This window comes from Pipistrellus hanaki (assembly GCF_964339955.1).
Source record: "Pipistrellus hanaki genome assembly, chromosome: 8".
Classification (NCBI taxonomy): domain Eukaryota; kingdom Metazoa; phylum Chordata; class Mammalia; order Chiroptera; family Vespertilionidae; genus Pipistrellus; species Pipistrellus hanaki.
Window position 1 is genome coordinate 21,912,375 of NC_140510.1, and position 13,457 is coordinate 21,925,831.

Consider the following 13,457-nt stretch of genomic DNA (forward strand, 5'->3'; position numbering starts at 1 on the left):
ATTTTAAATTGATCTAAATCTTCCTTGGAATTATCCTTCTCAGTTCATTGAGTTTTAAGAAGTCATTAATACCATACAGAATTACGGAGGTAAGTTAATTAACTTAGTTTCTTTTGCTTATCATATCAAGCTAAGATTTTATCATCTCCTCCATTCTCTGGCACATATATTATTGTACCTGGGATAAATTCTTATTTCAAGCTTGATGACTGGAAAAAATTATGTGCCTTATAAAAATAACACGTGAAGAAACAAAGGAAAGGCCAAGACAAGTGACAGAGTGTTTCTTGAGAAGAGTTGTGTTCTAAAGTATTATTTTAAAAGCTTTAACTCTAATAGTTGTATAATTTTCCAAGCCTATATTTAATAGCGTGATAGGTAAAGTGGAACAAAATACTTTTAAAAGCACTGGATTGTGTAATTTTAGTATTTTTTAAATTATAGTTCCTGTCAATATAATGTTAAATATTTCCTTATGTTACACATTTTTTTCCTATCTACACAGTAATATTCAGTTTTCTAGATATATCACACTATTTTGTTTACTCTTTCTGATAAGAATAAGGAAAACCCTATTATGCTTGTTTACTCTTTCTGATAAGAATAAGGAAAACCCTTTGTCCTATCAGTTCTTTAAAAACTAAAGAATAGCTGGGACCGGTTTGGCTCAATGGATAGAGCGTCTGCTTGGGGACTGAAGGGTCCCGGGTTCGATTCCGGTCAAGGGCATGTACCTTGGTTGCGGGCATATCCCCGGTGGGGGGTGTGCAGGAGGCAGCTGATCGATAACTCTCTCTCGTTGATGTTTCTGGCTCTCTATCTCTCTCCCTTCCTCTCTGTACAAAATCAATAAAATATATTAAAAAAAAAAAAAAAACTAAAGAATAATCCTGGCCAGTGTTGCTCCTTTGTTTGTAGCACTGTCTCATACACAAATGGTGGTGAATTCAATTCACGGTTAGAGCACACAGCCAGGTTGTGGGCTTGATCCCAGTCAAGGTACATGTGGATGGTAATTAATTGATGATTCCCTATCTCTATTTTTCTCCTTTCTCTCTCTAAAATCAATAAAAATAAATAAATATATAAAAATTTACTACATAAATAAAGTATGTTTAATCCTTCAAGATCTAGTTGAAATTTCAAACTACCACCAATTTGGTTACAACTCATCTCTATTTTCCTTCTCCATAAAGAATTACTTGTTTTCTCTATTTTTGTGGTACCCAATCATGTTGACTTTATGGTGTCTGGAAGACAGTACTTATGAACAACAGTAAGTGGTTTGGATTTGCTTAACTTGACTAAAAATTTTATCAAATGGTTTGTAGTTATCTGTGTCTTTTTCATTCACTAAACCATGACCTTCCAGGTTTTATTTTCAGGGTACAGTACCTAGTATATGCTTCATAACTTTTTTTTATATCTTTTTTACATTAATCTTTAAAAATGAATAAATGATCAGAGGAAACATACATTTCAATTATTTGTGTATGTATGTATAATGTAATTTTAATATTGCCTTGTCAATTTCTCTAATCTTTTAAAAAACCTATTGTTACCATTTATTTTGAGATGCACAGACTTATACATTGATTACACTCCATACCTAATAAAGTAACTATAATGAATACTGAGTGTGTATAAATAACTGCATTATCAGGCAAGAAAACAGACACAGGATTTTTTTTTTAAATGAGACTCCTTGAATTCTTTTGATGGTGTAAAAAGTGCTTATGAATGTTATCCATGGATAGATTGCAAAATTCACATTATGTGGCATATGGGTTGAAATTATTAAATAATAAAATGTGTTTAGGTTTCGAGAAGGTGTACTTGAAGGTTGAATAAACAAATGACTTTTGGTTAAGGCTGCATTAAAAGTAAAGGGAAAACATCAAGGAAATAAAAATAGTGTGCACAAGATTCTTAAGAACAAGCCACGAAGGGCAATGTTGATTGGCAGGCCACATTGCTCTATGAGACTTGAAGGATAAAATCCATAATATGTAAACATTTTAAACATGGAAATGGCTTTAACTAGTAAATTAAAATCCTCTGTTATGCAAACTGCTCTAAGCACTTAATGTAGCCAAGACAGAGCAATAAATCTTAATTGAGAATATTCAATTCAACAATGGATAACTGGAAGGTTGATTTCTATGTAACAGAAACAAAGTTATTCAGCCTGAACTGCCTGGAGGCTGTAATTACTTAGTCTTCAGTGATACTCAAAAAATGTTATGCTGGGTGTTCTGATAAGATTATAATGCACTTCTATTTCAAGTGTATCATGCATATGGATTTAACAGCTAGCAAGCAAGGGAAATCCAGTGAAACAGAATTTAACAGCAATTTCACCAACTGGAAAGCCTGTATATCACTGACTTCTTGTTTAAATCTAGCATTGGAAGATTCAGAAATAATTGTGTGGCCCAATAATTGGCACATTGGTTCTTGCATATGCCTGGCTGTTTAGAAAAGCTGACTGCTGAATCCTAATTGAGCACATATTTCTCAGCAGCACCCAAGCTCTGGATTTCCCCCCGACCCTCCATGCTGGAAAGAGTACCAGTTTCATTCCCTGATCTTTGCTTGAGGTCAGGTACTTGCTATATGAAATGAGCCTTTCTGGGCATAACATATTTGCTAAGATTTATTATGGTTTCCAATATAAGATAAAATGGTATTTTAATTCTAACTCTACCACTCATCACCACAACTAACTTCTTTCAACAAACCTCAGTTTCTAAATTCATAATCATTTAAGAAAGACTTCCAGAAGTGATTACTGCAAGATGATTAATGCAAAGCAGTTTACCAGTGCTTGACGTATTCTAATTGCTTAAAAAGTAGTCACTGTAATTATGTTGTTTTTGTTTCCAAAGTGATGATGGTTCTGCAGTAACATACTTCCCAGGCTAAGTGCATGCAACACAAAGATCCAGTTTCATGGTAAGAATATAAGTTCCATAAAGGGTGGTAGACAATGACTGGTTTGAGTTGAAACTTCCCAGCCTCCCCAGACAGACTGTGGTATTTTCTCATAACACATTGTCTGTCTGGGGAGGCTGGGAAGTTTCAACTCAAACCAATCATTGTCTACCACCCTTTATGAAACTTATATTCTTACCATTTATAATCTGTCAATCAATACATTTGAGGAGAAAAAAATCTAAATAGCAGCTCCTCCTAACCTAATAACCTATTTTTTTCTAGGTTATTAGGTTAGGAGGGAATGCAGTGAGCAGGTTTAAGCCACACTTTGCTCAGAAAGACTCATCATGAAAATATAATCACACGAGCCGAAACCGGTTTGGCTCAGCGGTAGAGCGTCGGTCTGCGGACTGAAAGGTCCAAGGTTCGATTCTGGACAAGGGCATGTACATTGGTTGCGGGCACATCCCCGGTAGGGGGTGTGCAAGAGGCAGCTGGTCGATGTTTCTCTCTCATCGACGTTTCTAGCTCTCTATCTCTCTCCCTTTCTCTCTGTAAAAAAAGTAAATAAAATATATTTAAAAAGAAAATATAATCACACGAATTCCCTGTAAGGATAAACATCAGTGAAATTCAATGAGTAAATAACACAGGACTAAATATCTACATGTATAGATAAGTATTTCATGGATAGGATCACCATGTGTACCAACAAAAACGGGTTTGTATTTATTTTCTTCACACGTTTCTATACCCATTAACAGTACTGGAAAATTTCATTTAAAAAATAATCTCAGGGGAGTAGTTTTAGAAGCATCCTGTAAAGTGGGAATACAAAACTATGAATTCTTGAGAGTATTTCAAAGATTCTTCTATATCAAATGTTTACTTCTGAGTCTTAACTTTGATATTACACTAAATGGCTGTTTAAATTTATATATAAGACCAAGAAAAATATTTTGTTCACTAATTTGCATCACACAGCTAAGCTATCCTTAAAGAGGAGGAAAAAAAAATAGAAGAAACAAATAATTTAAAAAATAAGAAAAGACAATAAGCCAAGTATTCTGTATGAATTAATAAACAGTATAAGTTCTTTAATATATTTCAACAAAATGTTTCTAGAACAAAAGGAAAAAAATACTATAACTTAAAACAATAGTTATGATGCAACATAGTTATAAATCAGTGCATCATCCTTCACAAATAAAGAATTTAAACATAATGGATATTGCTAGAATTTTTCTGCTATAAACTTATTCACAGTAATATTTTTATAGTTAATTTACAGATAAGGATTTTTATAGACTATAGGATAAATAAATAAAACATTACAACAGGGTCAGGATGAAGAGGGGTTACTGTTCAATATTTTAGTTTTAGCTTATGCCCTGTGCCAAAGGCACTGTCAATAAATAGATAACTTGAGCAATACTTTTTTGCCTATTATTTCCTTGAATAAAAAACCTCCAAGTTGCTAATGAGAGTCTAATGGCCACAGGGTTAGATAGGAGAGGGTGAGAAACAACAAGAGTAATAAGTGGAAAAGCCAACTTAGAGACCAAATATTTCCAACTTTTCCTGCCTAGTCATGCATGTCTTTATAAACAACTAACTTCGCATGAGAATACTTGAATTTGTTTCCTACAAATCAGATACACTGAATGGAGTGCATCATGAATCTATACCCAGATCACCAAGTATGCACTTTTTTTCACATAGTAATCCCAGTCAACTAAGATATAGGAATAAATATTAGTTTTATTCAATGCTATAACAGCTTCTTTCCATGTAATAGGAAACAGTATTCACTTCACTGAACAAATATTTACTGAAGACATAAAATATTACTCCTTTATGTCCCGCACTGAACTTTGGACTGAGAACACAATGGTAATAAAACAGATAAGGTTCCTAACTTTGCAGGGTTTCCTTTCTAGTTGGCAAATACTCAACAAACAAATGGAAAATTAGAATAAAGGTTAAGAGCTAAAAATGTGAAAAAGAAATGATGCTAAAAGTGTCTAAGATACTTCAGCTTAGTCAGGGAAGGCAGGGAAAGCTTCTTTGAAGAAATAATACTTGAGTTAAAATCTGGTATATTGGTGGAAAACTAAGAGGAGATAGAACACATTTCTGTATCCACCAACCAAAAATTATCCACAGTAATAAAAGAGAAATATGCAAATTGACCATCACTTTGAGATGCCCACCATCCAATCAGAAGTGAATATGCAAATTAACCCAACAAAGATGGTGATAGCCCTGTCCCCCTGGTCCTCTGGGCAGCACACATGTAGGCACAGAGTGGCCAGATTGAGTGGGATGCCTGTTATGAAGGGGTGGTGGTGATGGGGATTAGAGGGAGCTACAGGAGTAGCACTCAGGCCAGAGCAAAAACGGAAGGCAGCGGCCAGAGCAAAGGCCTGGGTCCCAGGTACCAGAGGAAAACCGATGCTGGAAGCCAGGGGAAGGAAGGCCTACTGCATGAATCTTCATGCAATGGGCCTCTAGTTATATCATAATCCTTAATCCTAACCAAGACCCCTATTGAAATATCTGCCTTAAACTAGAGTGCAATATCTCAATTACTATTTCATTGGCCCTTTCCCCTCTGAGACATTACCAAGATGCTGATGAATTAATGCTCACTTTTATTGTTGTACACAAGAAATCCAGCTTTGTTTTCACCACAGGTTGTTTTAGTAATATTTTGAGAAGCCCAGATTTAACATAGAGGAGAGACAAAAATAAACACTCCTATATTCATTATATAGAACTGAACACTATCAATACTTTGTTGTATTCACTTGAATCTTTTATGAAATATAAAATACATTTTCATTTTTGAGATATAAAAATTCCCTTTTGAATGTCATTATTGTCCCTTTCCAAAGACACCTGTTATTATAACATTAGTCTGCATAGTTGCAGTTTACCTTTGCCATATCTTTGTGAATATGTGCACCCATGTTTAACCTATATTAATAGTGTGTTTCGCCGAAACCGGTTTGGCTCAGTGGTAGAGCGTCGGTCTGCAGACTGAAAGGTCCCTGGTTCGATTCCGGTCAGGGACATATACGTTGGTTGCGGGCACATCCCCGGTAGGGGGTGTGCAAGAGGCAGCTGGTCAATGTTTCTCTCTCATCGATGTTTCTAGCTCTCTCTCTCTCCCTTCCTCTCTGTAAAAAAATCAATAAAATATATATTTTTTAAAATAGTGTGTTTCATTTTAAAGTTATATAAATGTCATCGTGCCATATCATTCTGCTAATTACTTTTCTCACTCAATGCTCTAGAAATTCATTTATGTCTTCATATATATTTATATACATAAATATGTCTATAGGTATATATGGTATTTCAGCACATAAACATGCTGCATTTATTTACTCCTTTTTTCTATTTTTTAGCATATGTTATTAATTTCAGATAGGAAGGGAGAGGAGCTAAGATATAGAAACATCAGTGATGAGAGATAATCATTGGTTGGCTGCCTCCTGAATGCTCCACCCTAGGGATCAAGCCCCCAACCTGGGCATGTGCCCTGACCTGGCATGGAATCATGACCTCCTGGTTCATAGGTCAATGCTCAACCATTGAGCCATGCTAGCTGGGCTACTCATTTTTCTTTTGATGAAGATTTACACTTTCTCCATTTTCTATATTTTTTTTTTTTAATATATTTTATTGATTTTGTACAGAGAGGAAGGGAGAGAGATAGAGAGTTAGAAACATCGATGAGAGAGAGTCATCGATCAGTTGCCTCTTGCACACCCCCTACTGGGGATATGCCCGCAACCAAGGTACATGCCCTTGACCGGAATCGAACCCGGGTCCCTTCAGTCCCCAAGCCGACGCTCTATCCATTGAGCTAAACCGGTCCCGGCTCCATTTTCTATATTATTAATGATTTATTAAACATCGTTGTACTTGTTTCTTTTAGTAGACACACATGCACACACAAGACTTACAAGGAAACAAAGGATGCATACAGACTAAAAGTAAAGTGGTGGAACAAGATGTAGCATGCAGACAGAAATAAGAAAAATGCTGCAGTAGCAATACTTATATCTCAAAAAACTTATATCTCTTTAAAACAAAGGCTACAAGTAAGAGACAAAGGACACTATTTTATGATAAAGGGATCAATCTAATAAGAGGGTATAACTATTATAAACATTTTTGTATCCAAAATAGAAGCACCTACGTATGTAAAATAAATATTGATGGGTATAAAGGAAGACATTGGCAGAAATAGAGTCAGAGTAAGGGATTTTAACCTCCAGTCACATCAACAGAGAGAACTTCCAGACAGAAAATCAACAATAAAATGATGGCCTTAAATGACACAATAGAACATTTATAATTGTTATCTTCAGAGCATTTTACTCCAAAGCATCAGAATAAACATTATTTTCAAATGCACATGGAATATTTACAAGGATCAACCATATGTTAAGACACAAATCATGAATTTAAATATCATGAATTCAAGAATATTGCAATCACGCCCTTGTCAATGTGGCTCAGTTGGCTGAGCATCAGACCTTACACCAACAGATCACGGGTTCAATTCCCAGTCTGCCACATTCCCAGATTATGGGTTCAATCCCTGGTCAAGATGTATATGGGAGGCAAACGAATGATGTTTCTATCTCCCTCTCTCCCTTCATCTCTCTATTTAAAATAAATAAAAACATATTTTTAAAAATCTTGAAATCATATAGAATCTCCTCTGGCTATAATTATATGAAACTAGAAATCTATCATAAGACAGAAACTGGAAAACACACAAAGACATGGCGGCTAAATGACATGTTACTAAACAATGAATGGGTAACAATAGATCAAAGAAGAAATTAAAAGATACTCTGAAACAAATGAAAGTGAAAACACACAATCCAAAATCTATGAACACAGCAAATGCAGTCATAAGAGGGAAATTAATAGCTTTACAGACCTATTTCAAGAAACTACCTAACTTTATACTTAAAGAAACTTGAAAACACACACACACACACACACACACACAAAAAAAAAAAAAAAAAAAGAAAAAAAGAAAAAAAAGAAAAAGAAAAAAAAAAGCCCAAAGTGAGTAGAAGAAACAAGATCAGAGCAGGAAAAAACAAACAATCAAACAAAAAAACACAAATCTATAAATACAAGACAAAAGATCAATAAAATCCATTGCTATTTTTTGAAAAGGTAAATATGTCTGACAAACCTTTAATCAGACTAATCAAGAGAGAGATCCCAAATAAAATTAGAATTGAAAGAGGATAAGTAATAATTGACATCAACAAAATACAAAGGATTGTGAGAAATATTTTGAACAACTTTATACCAACAGATTGGACAATACGAAGATATGGATAAATTCCTAGAAACATACAATGCTCCAAAACTGAATCAGGAGAAATCAGAGAATCTGAATAGACAGATTACAACTAGTGATATTTAAGCAGTAATAAAAATAAAAATCAATAACCTCCCAACAAATAAAGTTTCTAGACTAGGTGGCTTCATAGGGGAATTTTACCAAACATTCAGAGAGAAAGGAACAATTACCTTCTTCAAACTATTCCAAAAATTAAAGAGGAGCAAAGACTCTCAAGTTTATTTTATGAGGCCAGCATTATCTTAATTCCCAAACCAGGGAAAAAAATAACACTACAAAGAAAAAAATGTATAGGCCAATATCCATGATGAACATAGATGCTAAAATCCTCAACAAAATATTAGCAAAATGGATCCATCAATACATGAAAAAGATCAGATCCATGATCAAGTAGGATTATTCTGAAGATGCAAGGTTGTTACCATAGGTGCAAATCAATAAATGTGACACACCACAGAAACAAAATGAAGAGTAAAAACCACATAAGCATATCTCTGGATGCAGAAAAATCATTTGGTAAAATCCAACACCCATTTATGATAAAAACTCTCAGCAAAGTGGGAATAGAAGGAACATACCTCAAGGGAATAAAAGACACATATAACAAACTAGAGCAAACATCATATTTAATGTGCAAAATCAAAAGCATTTCCCTTATGCCAATATATTAGACAATGAGACAAGGATGTCTACTTTCACCATTCTTATTCACTATATTACTGAAAGCCATAGCCACCTAAGTCAGACAAGAATAAACTAAAACAAAAGGTATCCAAATTGGAAAGAAAACTGAACACTGTCATTATTTGCAGGTGGCATGATACTCTATGTAGAGAATCCTCAACCTTCCCCCACTAAACTACTAGAACTGGTAAATGAATTCAGTAAAGTAGCAGGATACAAAATAAATATCTAGAAGTCAGCTGCATTTTTAGGCACCAATAATGAACTATCAGAAAGGGAAACTCAGTGTTAAATTTTAAGCTGTAAAATAAAATATGTATTCTTCTGCTAGATTTCTATGAATTATATTTTATGATTATCCCTTACTGAATTCATTTTTACTCTTAACTGGAAGCTCAGTGCATGAAATTCATGCATGGTGTGGGGGCTCTCAGCCCAGCCTGCACCCTCTCCAATCTGGGACCCCTCAGGGGATGTCTGACTGCTGCTGGTTTAGGCTCCAATCCCTGTGGGTCGTCAGATATGCCTCTCACAATCCAGATCACTGGCTCCTAACCACTTGCCTGCCTGCCTGCCTGATTGCCCCTAACCCCTCTTCCTGCCTGTTCCCCTAACTGCTCTCCCCTGCCAGCCTGATCACCTCTAACTGTCTTTGCCTTGGTCCTGCCACCATGGCTTTGTCTGGAAGGCCATCAGGAAGATGTCTGGTCTAATTAGCATATTACCCTTTTATTAGTATAGATACTACAGACAATCAAATTATTCATATTCCAGTCTATTGGACCCAATATATCTTCCATTACTTCTGTTTAAGGTTCTACTATTAAAGACCAGATGTGCTTCTCATAACTTTTATTCATTCAATTCTCTTTATAAAATATTTTTTCTTGATTTTACAGACGAGAAAAGCCAGCACCATAAGCAAACAGTAATTTTCTCAAGGTCACCAAGTTTAATAAAATCTAAAATGATTTAGTTTCTTGCACCCTTTAGGAGAAGGATAGTATCAAATTCTTATCAATAGATCAAAAACAGAAATCTCATACTAAAAAAATTTGTTTACTCAATAAATTTCTAAGTCAAAAGACATACACAATTCTAATTAAGGTATATTTTGTAATGAAGATTCTGTGTGTGTTTTTATCCAGTAAAATAGTATATCTTGCACAAATTAAAAATAACAATTGTGATATGGGATTCATTTAAAAGTAATTTTCAAATATAATAATACTGACATGGAGTAGACATTTAATATTTGTTATTAAAGGTTGAGTCTTCATCTATATATCCTTAAAGTACCATTTGGCAAGTAACACCTGAGGGACAGCTATCAAGTGTAAACAGCAACACTAATTTCTTTCTTTTAAACTTTTCTAATATATGCTGTTAGTTTTTTTTTTTCTTTAATTTATTTTGAGCAGAGAAATGGATATTGAGCATAAAGAAGATAAGGTTGTTCCCATTAAAGAAACAAGCATGTAACCTAAAACTACCATATTACACTGTAAAGACTTTATTTGCTCATGCTATTTCCATCATACTCAGTTTATATTTTAAATATTCTGAATAACTCCAGGTAAGTGCTGACTGAATTGGTTTAGTTCAAAGTAACTCATTTGGATGGGTTCCAGTCTTTAGAGCCTCTTGTTTCTTTTGTTTATCATCCTCCACACAGAAACGTTAGCATTTCATTTTACTTTAATTTCAAACACTACTTTGTATTTCAATTGTGTATCAAATCTTAGAACAGTCCAAGAAAAAGAGCTGTTAAAAAGTATCATTTTATATCAGATGTTTAAAATGTATATGAAAAATTTGTTTATTGTAAATATTGTTGCTACTACACCTTTATTGAATCACCGCTACTAAAAATAACCTACTTTAAGTGTACTTCCACATTCATAAAACTGAAAGAAAAAAAAAGTTTAAAAGCTTCATGGTGCATTGATTTTACTCCCAAACTAAAACTATACTATATGCAAATCAAAATTATTATTTTCTTTTGTATATTCCATCATTTTCACATTTAACATAATATCTAAATCCAGTTTCGTTAATGGATTTTTTAAAAGGTATTATGAGATGACAAATAAGCAATATGATAATTCCTGCCTCTCAAAGAAATGTGAGAAATTATGAGGGATGAGTGATAATAATTTGAAAAGAAAATTATGGTCTTTTAACAAATAAAATACTATGGTTGACAAAGGTAAAAAAAACAAAACACTAAATGAACACAACTGAGAGTGAATGAAAATAAAATAGCAACAACTTAACCTCAAATCATTCTAACTATTAATAATGATGGAGAAGTCTCAGTACAATATATTGGCACTGTAGCAACACAGACACTCAACAGTGAAAATAAAGTATTTATTACTTACATTAAGTTTTAAGCAACTCCAGTGCTTAAGTTATTGTAAAAAGACTATTATCAAAAGGCTTTTATTTTTAACCATAAAAAGATTGTTTTCTGCCGAAACTGGTTTGGCTCAATGGATAGAGCGTCGACTTGGGGACTGAAGGGACCCGGGTTCGATTCAGGTCAAGGGCATGTACCTTGGTTGGGGGCATATCCCCAGTAGTGTGTGTGCAAGAGGCAGCTGATCGATGACTCTCTCTCATCGATGTTTCCAGCTCTCTATCTCTCTCCCTCCTTCTCTGTACAAAATCAATAAAATATATTTTTTGGGGAAAAAAGATTGTTTTCTCCTTACCCCACATAGACCCAGTCGATTTAATAAGATGGGAATTTTCCTAATTTAATTTCTATTACTAATCTGTAATATTTTGTTTCAGGTTTTAGATCAGAGATACATTGTACAATATAATACAATTTTATCATATTAAAAACTGCAGTGACTATTAAAAGGACAACTTACCCACTGGTTCCTTTTGATTCTGAAAAAGAATTTTGCTATTACTGCCATCCATGTTTGCCATATTGATTGTGTTTCCATCTGTCCAATAGAGTTTCCTTAATTCAAAAAAGATGTGGATTAAAAATATTAGGTGTATATCTGCTTATTGACTAGAAATATACATGAGAGAACAAAATTAATATTAAAGTAAATTTTTGGCCCTGTATTAATTTCTTGTAGGAAGGCCCCAAATTGTTGAGCCACTTGTTTATAGTAACCTTCATATTTGCCTGGGGAAAAAAGCATCACTCTTGCTTTTTCCTGTAACTGAAGGACAATTTTCTCTCACTTCTTTTAACTTCCTACGTTCACAATTGAATATTTAATTGTAACTACAGTAAATTCTTGCCATTAAAAGTAATGCATCAATAACAAATTATCTTGGCTTTGAGAAATCAGGCATCTTAGAAAGGAACAGTCATTTCAACCATTCCCATGGAAAGTGCTTAAGAAGAAAGAATTTATTTAGCCCTACACAAACTTTCTGTGTGAGTACATGATGACTAACCAGTAAATGGGAGAGACAATCTATTAATATAGCAATATGTGATAAATGTTATTAACAATTTGTTCTTGAAAAGAAATCAATGACATTTTCATGCATTTTAAAAATCATGATTTCTTAAAAACAAAAATTAATGAGATTTTATAATAATGCATAAGAATCTGATTTTATGCAAATAAGAAAAATCTCTAACCAGAGATCCATTTTACAATTTCCATATTCACATTTGCTTTTCTGACTATATAACATATATGTGTCCCCTACATTAAACTAAGATATTTTAATTTTAATTTTCAGGTACAGTAGATATTCAATATTATTTGATATTAGTTTTAGGTATACAGCATAATGGTTAGACAATTATATAATTTTCAGAGTGATTAAGTACTTTTTAATATAAAATCAGAGCAAAGGTGTGTGAAATTTTAGAAAAACTTAAAAAATAATCATACTTTACCCCCTGACTGGGTGAGCGGTCAGACACTGTGGCTTATCGATTCCATGAATAATTGAGGTTTTCAAAGAGCCATCTAGTCTTGCCACATTAATCTGTGTTTCATCAAATTCTGAGCTAATCCAGTACAAATTCCGTGAGACCCAATCCACGGCTAGCCCTCTGATACTCTGAATATCTACAAATCAGGACAAAGAAAATTAAAAGTAAATGAAGTTTCTCATTCTTTCGGCTTTTCAAGTTATTTTTCATCTCAGGGAAATTTTAATTTACACTTTAATTTGTTAGCTAAAATTGAACAAGATTGTAATTTCATTCCCTTATCAGCCCTTCTTAAAACATGAATAATCATTAATGTCTTACTGCCCAGCCGTTTTGAAAGCTGACACCTCAATTAGCATTGAAATTACACTAACAGCCCATGATTCACCAGTAAAATCTTAGCACCAGAAACAAGCTGCAGTCCTGTGGTTCAAGGTGACGGAATTCAAATTAGAGTAATAGCTTCTCCAGTTGGTAGCACATCTTTCTAGTTAGGAGAAAATACTTGTGAAG

At 33.8% G+C, this 13,457-nt stretch overlaps 1 protein-coding gene across 1 annotated transcript in view; it reads right to left on the bottom strand.

The window, feature by feature from the left end:
• The window catches only part of LRP1B (LDL receptor related protein 1B), a 1,553,318-nt gene that overhangs the window by 473,143 nt on the left and 1,066,718 nt on the right, over nt 1-13,457 (bottom strand). The window contains exons 30-31 of the mRNA XM_084892846.1: nt 12,906-13,080; nt 11,905-11,999 (exon numbers count right to left, since the gene is read on the bottom strand). Coding sequence (XP_084748972.1) covers nt 11,905-11,999; nt 12,906-13,080 — 270 coding nt within the window. The remainder of the gene's footprint in view (nt 1-11,904; nt 12,000-12,905; nt 13,081-13,457) is intronic.